Source organism: Trichosurus vulpecula, chromosome 3 (assembly GCF_011100635.1).
Source record: "Trichosurus vulpecula isolate mTriVul1 chromosome 3, mTriVul1.pri, whole genome shotgun sequence".
NCBI lineage: Eukaryota > Metazoa > Chordata > Mammalia > Diprotodontia > Phalangeridae > Trichosurus > Trichosurus vulpecula.
This window is the reverse complement of record NC_050575.1, coordinates 307639198-307655487: the sequence shown is the minus strand read 5'-3', so window position 1 is coordinate 307655487 and position 16290 is coordinate 307639198. Positions and strand designations below refer to the sequence as shown.

The following is a 16290-nucleotide window of genomic DNA, read 5'->3' as shown; positions in this document are numbered from 1 at the left end:
TTTATAGGTTTTTGGAGGGGCTTGGCAGGGAGCTCACGCTAGTCCCTGATTTTCAGCAGCTTTCTTGGCTCTGCCCCCCTCCAGAGACTATTCCTTCTAATTATTATGAAATCGTGACTAATAATAAGCCTCAATTTACCTTTGAATCTTCTATCTCTTGTTTCCAGTTCTGATCAAGCAGATTAAGTCAAATCCTTCTTCCAAAGAACAGCCCTTCCAAAACTAGAAAAGTTATCATATTCCATCCCCCAAATGGTTCTCTCTCCAGTTCCTTCAACTAATTTGACTGTCACTATTTTGTCATATACTTTTGCTGTGTTTTCTTGTATATTGTGTATGCTATTTTGTATATGTCTGTTTGTTCAACACTCTCCCTTTGATGGAAAATTGTGGGCAATTCTTCTGTCATTTTTTTGAGAATAAATGAAATGTTTTTCAGTTACTCCTCCATGTGATGCGTTTGCCCTTCAATCCAAAAAAACTATTTTGAAAACTTTGGTGCGAGCCTACCACATCCTTGGATGGCAGTTTAGGCTGTTAATTGTAAGGTTTTCAATTTTCATGCACACTGGTAAAACTACAGCCAAGCTCTGAAGCATTATTGGTAAAGTTATTCGATGGAGATTTTGAGTAGTGAAAATGGCTTCTAGTTTTGCTATTGTTTACAATAGTATCATCTAATACCTTAAATGCTATTCTTGTATGACTGAAATACTTGAGGAGCATTTATTTTAGAAGACTAGCTTGTTTCTGAATAACCTTTAAGAGATGTCTGCAATATGTTCATTAACATTTCCCAGCAGCTGGTAGATCTTAGGGGAAAAAAAAACATGAAAAGTCTTTGTAATATTGTGAAAATGCAAGAGCTACAATATTAAAAGATGCTGCATTAGACCTGCTACATTAAAATTTGGTGCTGCACGTGAAACAAATTGGGTAAATTTGTTTTCCTAAAGATTGTTTGCTTGCACTCCGTTATATTTATCCACTGAATTTGCTGTGATGTCATCAGCTTTGCCTCTTGCATCTTTAATGTCAGTCCCATCTGATGCTACTTTATGAAGATTTTGTGATGCCAATTCACTGGCAGTCTTTCAATGGGCATGAATGAAGTCTGTAGAATTCTCTTTTGTAAAAACATTTCTATCAGCAAGATTGACACACTAAACTATTTGCCTTATCTTTTTATGGTAGACAACATGAGGGATATAGTCAAGTAATGATGACAAATATTTTGCTTTTTAAATTTCATTTTACACCATTTTATGCCACTTGATTTAAAAATTGGCACGAAATATATCAGCCAATGTAAAGATGGAAAAAAGATGTTGTTTGGTCAATTACCTTCTTTCTCCCCATACACATACTACTACTACTACTACTACTACGACTACTACTACTATTACCACCACCACTATTACTCCTCCTCCTCCTTCTTTTGCTCCTCCTCTTCTTCCTACTCCTACTACCACTACTACCAGTACTACCACCACCACCACTACTTCTACTTATAATTATTATAACAACTAGTAGCATACTGGTAAATATTTAATAATTGACTATCCAAAAAATGCACACACAACACACTTTTAAGCTTAATCAACATTATTAGCATTTTCGTATCACTTTACTAAGACTAGGCAATCAACAAATCAATAACTCAAGTCCTGATTTATAGCATTTGCCTATTTGGGAGGCAATTTGAAAATTTAACAATCAGCTGCAATGATATAATATAATGTCTAAATATATCTGAATTTTTGTGGCTTAATGGAATTTTCTAAAATTTGAGAGTTACACATATTTGAAGCCATGCTTTCTCAGGTTTTTTTTTCCCATTGCTCTAGTCTTCTTTCTTGTCTTCATAGTCTCAACCTTACAACTGTCAAGTTCAATCATAGATCATTAACTACCCTTTAAACTCTTTATCCTTTATTTTATTCAAGTCACACATTTCCAAAACCCAAATATGGTTTGTCCCACCATCTATGTCTTACCCATTTCTACCCACATTCCTACAGATAGTCATGTAATTGAGCCAACTATTCATTGCATACATATTGTCTTATATTAACAGGGCTTTCACTGCCATGTGGCCATCATTGATTGACTCTATCACACTTTATACAGTGGATTTTTAAATAACCTTTTCTCTCTTCAGAACTCTTACTCTACCTCTTCCTCCCTCCTTCTTAGAAGACATTGCTCCCTTTTTCCCTCTCATTCCACACTACAAACCCCTATCCCCCATTCCTCCTCTTTTATTCCAGTCTTTGATGAAGAGATAAGCCTTCTCCAAGAAAGGCAAATCCTTCCATTTGCATTCTGTAACCCATCCCTTCCTGTCTCTTTCAGGAGTTTACTCCCCTCCCTCAATTATTTCCTTTTTCATCTTCAATTGCTACCTATTTACTGATGCCTTCCTTGGCCCCTAAAACATCCACAAATCTTCCCTACACTTTTAAAAATTCTGAGATCACACTGCCATTTTCTCAAGATTTTAACTCTTTGCCCTTCTACAATAAAATTATTAGCAAGTATGTTCTACACTTGCTACATCCATTTCTTCACCTTCCACTGGCTTCTTAAGCACTTATGATATGGCTGTTGCCTCATCGTATCAAATGAAAGTAGTCTCTCCAAGGTTACCAGCTATCAACTAATTGCTAAATATAATTATTTTTTTTCACAATTTCCATCCTTTTCAATCTTTTCTTCACAACATTGGACACTGTTGACTATCTCTAATTCTTGGACATATTCACCTTCCTTGGTTTCTATAATACTATAAATATATTAATTGATATATTAATTAATAATATTCTATCTTGGTTTTCCTCCCATCTGTCAGCCTTGGACTTTTCAGTGTCCTTTTTGGATGATCATAAAATGCTGTCCACTAAGTATAGGTCCCCCCATCCTAGAAAGGATCTGTCCCAGGCCAATTTTTCCTTTATCTACACTCTCTTCCTTGGTGTCACACTTCTATTCAGAGAGACTCTGAAATCCCATCTAAAGATCAGCTTTCTGGTGTTACCAACTATTTATCATGTTTTAACCTGGACATTCCATAAGCATTTTGAACTTAATTTGTCCAAAATTGATATCCTTTTATTTTCCCCCAAGCCTTCTATTACTCCAAACTTCTACATTGCTCTTTATAACACTACCATCATTCCAGTAATCAATGTTTCTCTTGGAGATATTCTTTATTCTTCACTCAGGTTCCATATCCAATCAGTTACCAGCCTTAATGTTTGGCACATAGTAGGCATTTAATAAATTTTGTTGACTTGACTTAACAAGCTTACATGAGCTTATCTCCACATCAACTCTCACATCTGTTCATTTTTCTTCACTCACATAACCTCCACTCTAGTTCAAACCCCCATTACCTCTCACCTGGATTATTGTAATAGCTTCCCTGGTCTACTTCAACAGAGTATTGCAATTGTCTTCTTATTTGCTTACCGTCTCTCTTTACCTGTATAGCTTTGAAATTAATGTTCAGAAAACAGATATGAATATGTCACCCGACTAAACAAAAATATTCAATTACTCCCTATTATCTTTAGGAATTACAAAATTTCGTGTCACTTAAAGCCTCCCGGAGTCTTCCTCCCCCATCTACACTTCTGGTCTCATTTTATATTACGTGCTTCCCTTCATTTACTCTCTATTCCTGTCCAACTACTAGTTATTTCTATATGTAAGTGCTATCTCTGCTACTACTTGGCCTTTGCATAAGTAGTCAAACATCTATATAATATACTCTCCTCTAACTTCTACCTCATTGAATCTCTAGTTTCCTTGAAAGCAGAGCTCAGGTGACATCTCCTACATGAAGAGTATATTAATCCATCCCTCTTCCCAGGAGTTATTAGTTTTCCCTCTTTCTTAAAATAATTTCTGTGCCAAAGTCAAGAATACTTGAGTTTGAATATGGCCTCAGACACACACTAGCTGTGTGACCCTACACCAGTTACTAAACTTGTTTGCCTCAGTTTCTTCTGGGGAAAATAATAGCACTTACCTCCCAGGGTTGTCGTGAGGATCAAATGAGGTAAAACTAGTAAAGCACTTAGCACAGTGCCTGGCACAATAGTAAGTGTTATAAAAATGTCAGTAGTAGTAGTTCTCCTTGTTATTTTTACTGTGAGCATTTTGTATTCACTTGTAGGATAAAATGTCCTCCAGGGAAGAGACTATTTTATTTTTGTATTCATAGCACCTATCACAGTTCTTGGAAATAATAAGTGCTTAATAAATGTTTGTTTATTTTAATTCAATTGAATTGAAGTTGGTTTGTGAATGGGCTCCATTTTCATTGTTGATTTTCTGATCTATATCTAACATTGGTGACATTACTTATATACTTTACAAGCCTGTTATTCCTTTGGATTTTTTTTTCTTCATCACCACATGGTTGCTTTGAAATAAAACAAAAAAGTATTTAATTATGGGAAAGAAAAAATGGGAAATATTTGTAATATGGATTGAAATTCTTTCTTGCCCCCAGAAATATGCCAGCAGCAGCTAGCTTTGTCCTTCTCCCTTTCCTAGATAATTCAAAAGGCAGTCCTAGGTCATTTGAATAATCCCACCAAGTTGGCCCAAGGAAGGGGTCAGAGGGAATATTGTGGAGAATGTGAGTGTACCATTAACTCCTTGGACATAACAGGAGTTGTTTACTTACATGTAACTACAATGCTTAGGCACTGGCAAAGAAAGCATTCTAACTATATGTAGTAAGTCACTACAAAATTATGTAGATTGGAAAAAGAGATCGATTTGCTTGATGAAAAGGGAGAGCGTCCTCTAGACCACAAGATTCTACTTGCTATAAGGCCTTCAGCTGTAAATATACCAGGAGTATTTTCTTTTTGTAGTCTAGTCATTGGAAGATTTGTCTACTGGGAAAAAAATTGTCTGCTGGAAGGTGAGGAGGATGAAAGGACTATGGAGGATAGGGGCCTGAGACACAAGGGCTGTGTCTCTCTGCAGCTGAGAAGAGTAGAAATGTAGAAGAGAAGAAAGTAGAAAACTGGTAGAGGGTATGAGGAAGTAGAAACTAGTGCTGATTGTGGAGGGAAGCACAGAAAAAAAAAAAAAGGTTTTAGAAAGGAGCACCACCAGCAGGTCAGAGGGAGACAGCTGAGATGGCAGATCAAATCTGAAGCACCCCCTGCTGGACCATAATGTAAGTCATTGAAACTACCCAGGTCCCCAAGAGGATAGTCACTCACTGTCTTTGGATATGAGTCCTTTCTTTTTCCATTAACTTATAAATAAACTGTTCATGTTTTGAGCCTTGTGAGTCAGTACTCTTGTATGTGGAGTGGGTGAATACCTTTAGGGGTGGGAATGTGTCACATGTTGAAATTCCCAGATGATCTAGGTGGAGAGGAAAAGGCAGAGAAGTGAAAGGTTCCCAAAGTGTTCACAGGTCCTTCATGTCAGGAGGGGGAGTCTGATATAAGGGTGATGTATTGATTCTCTGTCTTGTCCTACTTCATAAATAATTCAGGGCATAATGTTTTTACTTGAATATAGTCTATTCTGATTTAGCATCACTATCCTCCACCCTTACCCCCCTTAGCTTCCACAGAAGTTTGTGGGCAGAAAGACCATTCATCAATCAACAACCAGAAATAAACATATCCTTCTGCCTCCAAACTCATTTTGCTTCCTATAATGACAAAGGAGAATCAGTGGCATTGACTAGTTTAAATATTTAAAGAAAGGAAAGAAGGAAGGAAGAAAGGAAACATTTACTAATAAGCTCGTATGTATATCCAGCATCATGCTAAGTGCTTTAAAATATTATCTCACTTGATCTTCACAATAACTCTATGAGGTATGTGCTATTATAATCCCCATTTTACAACTGAGGAAACAGAGGAAGGCAAAGGCTAAGTGACTTGGCTAGGGTCACACAGCTAATAAATGTCTAAGACAGGATTTAAACTTAGGTCTTCCTGACTCTAGGTGCAGCTCTATTTATTGTGCCAACTAGCCGTCTCTTGGTTATATTTTGATTTAAAATTAATCTTGTGAAACAAGTAGTTCAGATATGATTGCTATTTCCTTTTACATCTGAAGAAACTAAAGGCCCCCCAAAATTCAGTGAACTTGCCCAAAGCCCAGAAACAGTCAGAGTCAGGATTTGAAGCTGAGTGTACAGACTTTAAGCTTCCTCCATTCTGCCAAGTTGACAATGTTCCAAATTCCTTGTGGAATCCTGGACAGTATGAGAGGTGGACCTAGTCTATAAAGACTTTACAGTTTAGGTGAGGAGTCAAGAACATATGAAGCAATTTCTAAAACAACATTATAAAGTATATAACTAAGTGCTAAATTGTATGGTACAGACTCTATAAAGTATCCAGAAGAGGGACAGATCAATGAACAGCCCAAGATGTACCTGAGAAAGAGAAGAAAATGAAGTACCTTTGGGTTTTCCTACCCTATTTCCTACTCTCTATTTTCCCTCCTTGACAACAACTAGGTAGCATAGTGGATAGAGATCTACACTTGGGATAAGTAGGGGGAAAGAGAGAGACAAAGACAGAGATACAGATTGGTGGATACATGGATGGACAGAGTTAGAGCATTTACTAAATGATTTAGAATCAAGTACTCTGATAAGTGCTAAGAATACAAATATTAGAAAACAAAATTGTCCCTACTGTGTAGGAGCTCACATTCTAATAAGGGAAGACAAAACATAAGGAAGTGGGCAGTGGGGAGGAGGGTACCAGGGCAGCTGCTGGGAAGATGGAACAGTCTGTGGAGTGAGTTCTACCGGGAATGAAGGTAACAGAATGGCTAGGGCTCTCAAAAAAAATGATGATCGATGATCCCGTGCAGGGAATCGCCAATCAGGAGAGCAGACCTCAGGATGGAAAACCTGAGTTCAAAGCTTCCTTTACACGGATACTAATTGTGGGACTCTAAGTTTCTTAACTGGGCCTCAGTTTCCTCATATGTAAAATGAGGTAGTTGGACTCCATAACCTTCAAGGTTCATTCCAGGTCTATATCTATGATCCATCAAAAAAGCTTCCTTTAAGGGAAGATTTTTATATCACTTTTTACACCTCAATGTGAATTAAATTAGCTTTTCAATTCTTCCTTGGACATACTTTTTGGTATTGAATTTCATTTTTTCAACTTAGGGAATCAGCAAGTAATTGGAGAAGACTTTCTTAGCTTGGGTAAAGAATGCAGAGACAGAAAGGGTCTCTACATACTGAACATATACCACAGGCAGAACTTGCAAATAAATCCAGTTTTTCCTTTTCCTACTGCCCCTCCCTGCTGTTCTGAGGGCAAGTCCTAAGGCCTGACCTCTTTTCTAGGGCCCAATTCAGGAGGGCAGGTAGGTTGGGGAGAGCTTGCCAAGCACGGATAAAAAATGGCCAAACAGCTGATTAGATCTGAGGTGACAAGAATGAGAAATAAAAGCCATTAGAGACCATTTGCAATGTGCCCTCATTGAGTCAAGATTCAAGGTGTTTGGGGGAAGATTATTAATGGCCTGGCAGTGTTTTTCCGTTCAGGAATCTGATACATGAATAAAGTGAGTGTACACACACTACATTACTGAGCAGAAAAATAGTCTGCCCACATTGATCTAGTTACAGAGCTTCAGAAAAGCACCTTGATTCAGCCGGCTGGGTATCCAAGACATAAGGAAGGAAACCATTACTATTATTTAAATGGGATATGTAGATGGGGTAAAGTCAAGGAGGAGGATCACTTTTAAATGTCAAAAGATTTTGCCAGTCATCACATGATGGCAATTATTACCTGTGGATAAAGAAAATATATGTGGACCAGAAGTTGAAATCAATTTAATAACAATTTTAAAGGAGTCATATTATTTAGACAATAGATGTGTTTGCTTATTGCAGTGTATTGTTTAAAATGGAAATTCTGGGTATTCATATGGATTCTGAACTCTTTGCAATAACTCCAATCCATTTACAGAGTCATTAACCCTTAGATTGGGAAACATTGTATTAGAAGGTACCTGATATTCCAAAGTTGTATACCTATTATGCATATGACCATAAACATCTTGATTATCCTTTGACCACCCACTAACTTAACCAACAAATGATCTATGTATTATATTTTAATAGATCTGTCTCAACCATTACATATGGTTCAGGTCTCACCACCAGATCATGGACAATTTGTCATGGAAAACACAATACAATAGGACATCATGGATGTCCTATTGTAGGACATGCCTAAACCATAGGCATTCCTTTAGAAGCTCCTGACTGTAAGCAGAAAGCATTCAATTCATTTCAATTTGGTAGATATTTATTAAGTCGAACCATGGGTGGATGTGTCTGTCTCAAAGAAGGAATGAATGTTGCTCTTTTCCGTGCCAACTCTCCCCTTCAAGCAGGCAAGGCAGAGTTCTTTCCACTAAAGCAGAGTCACACCCGAGGAGCAGCTCACAAGACACTTCAGCATTGAAACCTGAGCAGCATAAGAATCTGCTACATGTAAGGCCCTGCGCTAGACTCCAGGGATATAAAGACAGAAACAAAATAGGTCCTGCCTACAGGGGGATTATATTCAACCAGGAAGATACAATATGGACTTCTTTTCCTTGAGTCATTTTGTCAGTTGTGTCTAACTCTTCATGATCCCATTTTGGGGTTTTCTGGGCAGATTTTGGCAGGGGCTTTCATTTTATAGAGGAGGAAACTGAGGCAAACCAGGTTAAACGACTTGCCCAGGGTCACACAGCTAGTAAGTGTCCAAAGCTGAATTTGAACTCAGGTATCCTGACTCCAGGTCTGGTGCTCTATCCATTGTGCTACCTAGCTGCCCTACAACATGGACACAGATAAGTAAATATCCGAAGTAATTTCTAAAAGAAGAGGAAAGTAGTAACTAGGAAAATCTGAAAGGGCCTCTTGTAGGAGGTGGTACATGAACTATACTTTTTAATAATGTTGTGATTCTATGAGGCAGAAGCAACTCAGTTCTGGCCAGAACTGCTGAATTCAATCCACTGGCAACATGTACAGGACACATTTTCCTTATTCCATGATTATAGAATCACATATTTAGAGCTTGGAGGAGTCTTAGAAGGCAATAAACACTTACTAAGCACCTACTATGTACCAGGCTCTGTGGAAAGCACTGGGGATACAAATACTAAAAGAGACAGTCTTTGCCTTAAGAAGCTTATAATCTAATGGGAAGGAAGACAAAACAAAACAAGGAAGCTGAAAGGGGATGGAGGAGAGGAGGTACTTAAGAAAGGCAGGTAGCTGAAACCTGTCCATGGTGGAGAAGTCAAGCAGACAAGTCCCAGAGTAGTGAAGCCAGATGAAAAATGAGCAGATGTCTCACCTGAATTCTCCCCTTATACGGAGGTTTGGAGCTATGGCCCAACCCTCCAATCAGAAAGGCAGAGGGTGGTGATGAGGTGGAGGCCCAAGGCTGATGAGATCTTATAGAATGTGTGGTTGTTTAGTAGTCCTACTCTTCATGACCTACGTAGGATTTTTTTTTTTTTTTGGTAAAGATACTGGAGTGGTTTGCCTTTTCCTTCTCCAGCCTATTTTCCAGATGAAGAAACTGAGGCAGACAGATTAAGTGACTTGCCCAGGGTCACACAGCTGGTAAGTGTCTGAGGCCAAATTTGAATTTGGGAAGATGAATCTTCCTGTTTCCAGGCCTGGCACTCTATTCACTGCACCACCTAGCTCCCCTATAGAATAATGAGGTTATCTCAATACTGAGCTTTCTGGGACTTGGAGGAGAAGTCAGTCACAGAAGTCCCAAAGTAATGCAGTCAGGAGAGAAGGGAAGTCATCTAAATCTAATCCCTTCATTTTACCGATTAGGAAACAGAGCCTCATCTAAGTTAAATGATTTGGCCATGGTCACACAGCTAGTCGGTGGCAGAGCTGAGGTTTAAAATCAAGTCTTTGGATTAAATCTAGTTGGTTTTTTTCTACTGTACTGTACTGCCTGCTCCTAGAGACAAAGAAGGGTCAATCTGTGATAAATCTCATGCACCTCCACCCCTAACTCAATACCTGCACAGGAGAATCCCAATGAGAGGTGTTCCAGAGGCAGCTAGGTGGCCGTAGTGCACAGCACAAAGTCCCCTGGCATTAAGATCTGAATCCAAATCCCGCTTTGGACTCTTGTTAGCTGTATGGCCCTGGACAAATCACTTAATCCCTGTCTACTTCAGTTCCCTCAACTATAAAATGGGGATAATAAGAGCACCTACTTCCCAGGGTTGTGATAAGGACCAAATGAGACGATGATAAGGCCCTTAGCACACTGCCTCCTTTTCCGAAAGCTTGATGTCATCTTTGTGTTCCTCAATATATTGACCAAGATGATTCATTTCTTCCCCTGGCAATCACTGCTACCAAGGTCATCAATCTCTAGGACACGTTTGAGTTCCATGGTTATCCCTCTCACTTCATCTGCAAATAGAATCCACTATTAATTACACATTCATGCCATATGCTATTCATGATTCTGCAATTCTACTGCATATGGCCAGATGAGTAGAGTCCTAACTTCAAGGGTGGGGAATCTGCAACCTCGAGGCCTCATGTGCAGCCCTTTGACTGAATCCAAACTTTACAGTCCTCAAGTGTGGCCCTTTGATTGAATCCAAACTTCACAGGGCTGCACTTAAGGACCTAAAGGGCCACATGTGACCTTGAGGCTGCAGGTTCCTTACCCCTGAAGTAGATTCTTAACTACTGGAAGAGTCAATGGGGAACTGCAGTAGATAGAATACTGGATCTCAACTCAGTAAGACCATATTTAAATCCATCCTCAGACTCTTTCTACTGTGTGACCTTGAGCAAATCATTTAGCCTGTATAAGTCTTAGTTTCCTCAACTGTAAAATGTGAAGAATAATAATAGCATCTACCTCTCAGCATCATCATGAGGATAAAATGAGGTAATATAATAATATAGCATAATAATATAATATGGAATATATATAAATTGATAATATGTAATATAAAATAATGTAATAGTAATATTTCTAAAGTGTTTTTCTAACTTGAAAGCATTCTATAAATGCTAGCTATTCTCATTATTAATGCCCACCCACCCACTTGCCCCAAATTTCTAAATATTGTCTTTGTATATATTTTGTTTTTACACATCTGTATATATGTTGTTTTCCCTTTGAAGAATTTAAACTCCCTGAGGGAAGGCATGGTTTCATTTTTTTGATCTTTGTATCTTCAGTGCCTTATAAATAATAGGTGTTTTAACAAATGTTTACTAAATAAATGAATATTGGTATGTGTCATCATATAGTAGAAAAAGTACCATACTCAGAACCGGAAGGCATGAAGCTGACTGGTTGGTTGTTGTCTTCAGTGCTCAAAGAGGACCAAATGACATCACCATGTTGGGGTCAAGGTACAGTATAGCCGACTGTGGCTGATCAGACCAATATGAGCCCAGAATGCTCTACCACAGGTCAGGCACAAATAGTCCATGTGAATATTTGGTGTGGAGTTGTCTCTGAATTTGTATATCTCACTTTTCTTTTGAGCTACCGCAATTCTGTCTTGTTCATAGAGCACAGAAGGCATGCCATGCTGGGCCATCCTGTGCCAGTGTCTCTCATGTCTCAAAATCAATTCCAAAGTTCTTCAGAGAGACCTGTGCTAATGTAGCCTCCAGTGAGGAAACCAATGAGGAAAGTTACCTTTAGAGAAAATAAGTCCCTTTCCCAATGTCACCCAGCTAGTAAATTATAGCACCAGTCCCCAAACATGAGTCTTCTGAATCTAAATCCAATTAATTTTAAAATGTAAATCTTATAATGCCAACACCATGCTTTGCCAGACCAAGACTTGAAGGTCGCTCTCTCCAAGAAGGTATCTTAGGAGTAGGAATAGTTCTTAAAAAGAAGGAAACAGCTGCACTACATTAAGCAGTGACTCCAACTAGTCAGCTATCATTTCTAAGTGTTTACTATGTGTCAGGGTAACTTCTAGGGATACAAATATAAGCCAAAAAAAAATACTCTGCCCTCAGGGAATTTACATTTTAATGAGGGAAAATAATGCATAACAAGGAAGTAAAATGTGGGGAAAAGCTATAGAAGATGCTGTACCTGGGCATGGTGACAGAGTGGGAAGAGGCAGAAGCAAAGCTGGGAGTGCACTGCAGAATGATAGACCTGGAACCTTCTTCAAAATGGAGGTTCTGGGAGAAACTCACCAATGAAAGGAGGTGGAGGCAGGGGTGGAGAGATGTCCCAAAGTAAGAAGGTCACAGGAGCTGAGAGAACTTCCAGCTGAGACATGATAGTGACGTCCAGAGAGTCAGAAGCAAAGCTGGGAGAAGTTTGGATGGAGGATGACAGACCTGGGCCTTTCCTCAAAAAGGACTTCCAAAATACCTGGGTACAAAGCAACCATCTCATTACATTGGCCCTACCCTAAACCCCATCTCTATCTACACACATATAAAGTGATATATGATGCTGAGTTACAGACCAAAGAAAAATGCCTCACTAAAACTATGACGCCTTTGGAATTATTTTTTGTTGTTTAGATGTTTGAGATTCTTCATGAGGTTTTCTTTGAGGTTTTCTTAGCAAAGATACTAGAGTGGTTTTCCATTTCCTTCTCCAGCTCATTTTATAGATGAGAAACCAGATTAAGTGACTTGCCCAAGGTCACACAGCTAGTAAGTATCTGAGGCTGGGTTTGAGTTCAAGAATGACTTCATGGCTTCAAGAGGGGTGCTCTATCCACTGAACCACCTAGCTGCCCTTTGGAAGGCTAGCTTTCCTTATAATACTATATTTCACTTATGTAGGATCTGCCACCAATTAAATGAGTGGCCATGAGCCTAAGTTCTTCTGGGTTTCAGTTTTTTATCTGTACATCGAGGAGGTTATACTGGACAGGATCAAAGAATTACAGAATCACAGAATGTTAGAGATGAAAGAGAACTTAAAGGCATAAGGAGTCTGGGGATAGGGACCAGACTTGTGATTTCACTGATGTAAGAAACTCCCAGGTGAGGAAACTCCCTCTAATGATGCAAATCAGCACCTTTCTGAAACTAATAGCCTTAGAAAGTAGCCCCAATCCCTGAGAGACTGACTTGCCCAGGTTACATGGTCTTTCTGGGTTTAGAAGCAGGAATGGAACCTAGATCTTTATCACTTTGAAGCTTGTTCTCTATCCACTGCTCCACACTGTCTCTATAAAAAGTTCAACCCTATTATATGTCAGATGAGAAAACCAAACTTCAGAGTATCTAAGTAGTTTACCCACAGTCATATAGCAAGTTAGTGACCAGATGAGGATAGAGACTGTCTTCTGGCTCTCAAGCCGATGCTGTTGTTTTCAATAAGATTAAAATAAATATTGTTTTTGAAAAAAGATTATTATATATTTGAAAGGAATAGCAAGTTGTACATACTAGATTTGCAGTTTCATGTGCAATCATCTTTTTATTATTCTACTGTGTTATGGAAATGCTTGTTTTATTTCACAAATTAAAAGTTAAATTAAAAAAAGAAAATTCAAGCTGATAATACTCAGACGCCAAATAATGTCTATAAACTTAAGACTACCATAGGAATACTTTTGTGTCTGAGAGGAAGGAGATGATATTCTACCAGTTAAAGCCAATTCTGAACAATTATTTAACTAATAAAACTAAAATCATTGCACTTGTCAGGCTATATGATCTAAATAGACCCATATGATAAAGGTCATTGATTTAGATCATAGATTAGAAACTAGAAGAGACTTTCTGGTCAAACCCTCAGCTTTTCATTTTGTATGTGGGGAAACTAACACCCAGAAAAATTGTGAGTTATCTAAAGGGCCACATCTAGTAAAACTCAAAAAATAAAATTGATCCCAGGAAAACACAAGGTTGTCACCAGGATAATCTTTCTAATAATTAAAGTTATCTGCAGGTGGAAAGAATTGTCTTATAAGATGACAGAGTCTGCCTCAATCAGGGTCCCAGCAAATGCATGACTATTTGTTGGCTTTGTTTTAGTGGGGATTATTTTTCAGACACAGGTTGTACAAGATATATACTGTATTTTCACCCTTTCAGCTCTAAAATTTTGTGATTCTGTTTCTAAATCCATGGCTCTTTCCATTGTAACATATTACTATGATGACAAGCGTCAAAAGCTAAAGTTGGATCACAGAGTTAATTTTTTTCCTATTAGTCTTGAAAAACTCTTTTCCTCTGTTTCTTACTCCCTTTCATATTTAAAAATAAATTGATATATTTTGTTTCTGTCATTTTCATTTTCCAATAACCCTCCTTTCTCCTTTTCAGAGTTTCAGTACATTTACATAATATGTAGTATCTTTTATCCATGAATCTCAAAGCTTCTTATAGTCAAATCTGAAAAGTTATTTCTAATATAACTCTCTGGGATTTTGTTGTTCTGCCTGGAGGCAGAAGGCCAGTCCTTCACTTACATTATCCTTAACAAATATTCTAAAGGTATAATAATAACTTATACAGTGACTTAAGGTTTTGTAAAATGACTCCTTCACGGTTTTATCAGGGACTTTAAGTACTATCGGAATTATTATATCCATTTAGCAAATGAGGAAACAGGCTCAAAGATATTAACTGACTTACTCAGGGTCACAGATCTAGTAAATGGCAAAGCCAAGACTCAAACCCAGGTATTCTGATTGAAAGAATAGTGCCCTTTCCAATCCCCTAGAATGCTTTTTTTTTTGAAAGGAATGTTTCTATGAACAATGGATAGGCAATATGGGATACTTAAAAGCTAAGTACTACAGTAAACATTGGACAAGTATGGGACCCAAAGCAAAGAATTTTAGCGCTCAAGTCTTTGGTTGAAGCACATAGCAGCTATCGATCTCACCCTTGAGGTCTTGGTCATGATTCAGAGGTATAGTGGAGAAAGAGTTATACTGATAGTCAGTAGACCTAGATTTTGGTCCTAGTTCCACTCCTTCCTAGCTCTGTGGCTCAGGACAAGTTACACGTCCCTTCTCTGAACTTCAATCTCCTCACCTGTGAAATGAAAGGAATTAGATAACTTTTAAATTTCCTGTGAGTCCTAAATTCCTACACTGGGCTATCTAAGGCATTTCCCTCTCTGATCCTCAGTTCCCTCATCTGTAAAATGAAAAAAAAAGTAAGACTAGAAGATCAATAAATTCTTTTTTTAACTGGGAAAACCCCATGATTCCACCCTAAAATCAAGAAGATACCCATTATCTCCAGGACCTCTTTGCCTAATGCAGAATGTTTTTGAGGTCCTGCCCAGTGGAGGAAGGCAAAAGATCGTTAAGAACCTTAGGCCATGGAGAATGTTTCAGGATAAATATAGAGATGGCTGAAATCCCTGCTGACTGCTCCACTTGGACACTGTGCTAATGGGACAACAGCTTCCCTGGAAATGTCATAGTTAGCATCTTTCCTCTCCTTTTTGTTGACTTTCAACTAGTGATGATGGCTTATCCAAAAGTCCCAAATCTGCCTCTGGCCCAGAAAGCATCGAAAGGGAAATTGGTGAGAACAATGAAGTGTATTTGGGCATGTAGTCATGTCTCTATAGACAGATGGTCTTCTATCTTTGAATAGAGGTAAGTGTACACTATAGAACTACTCCAATTTCCCTTCTCCCCTGCCACTCAAAGAAAAACATTAATTGCTATAATTTTAATAATTAAAAGTGTCTTCAGCTAGAACAAAGTTTGTAACCCTGGAAGCGTAGAAGAAAAGGCAGCAGGTTTCACCAGAGACATGTCAGCAAGTTTGAACTTGCCTTCGTCCTCTCTTTTATTCTGACAGTTACTCTGAGCCTGAAACCCTTTTTGACACAGACAGTACGGATGACAGATCCTCCCTGAAGACTCTACAGGTGGCAAACAAACTCATTGTTCTCACTGTCAGGCCCCTATTCACGAGAAAGGTGATCCCTGGGAGCAACAATCGGCCTCATTTGTTAACGTTAGTCAGCAAGTGTGAGACTGAAATATACTGTCAAGCAGAAGAAGGAAAGTAGGGCCCCAGTCCCTGAAATCAGGCCGTGGAATCAGAAACCTGTCAGTGTTTTGTGAAGGAGTGTCACTCCCTGTATTCCCTCCCCTGCTGACAATCCCTTCAAATGTCTGAAGGATGCTTGGCATTTTCCTGGTCACCTTCCTTCTCTCCCCTACCTGGAGCAACCATACCCTGGACAGTTGAATTATAGAATCAGAAATTCTTAAAGAACAGGAATTAGGGCCTTGGGGAAA

General features: G+C 38.6%; 1 protein-coding gene across 1 annotated transcript in view; it reads left to right on the top strand.

Annotated features, from left to right (window-relative positions):
• The window catches only part of KCNU1 (potassium calcium-activated channel subfamily U member 1), a gene marked incomplete at its 5' end in the record, with an annotated part of 434479 nt that extends 418421 nt beyond the window's left edge, over positions 1-16058 (top strand). Inside the window, 1 exon segment of the mRNA XM_036750000.1 lies at positions 15845-16058. Coding sequence (XP_036605895.1) covers positions 15845-16058 — 214 coding nt within the window.
• Positions 16059-16290: the final 232 nt, after the last annotated feature.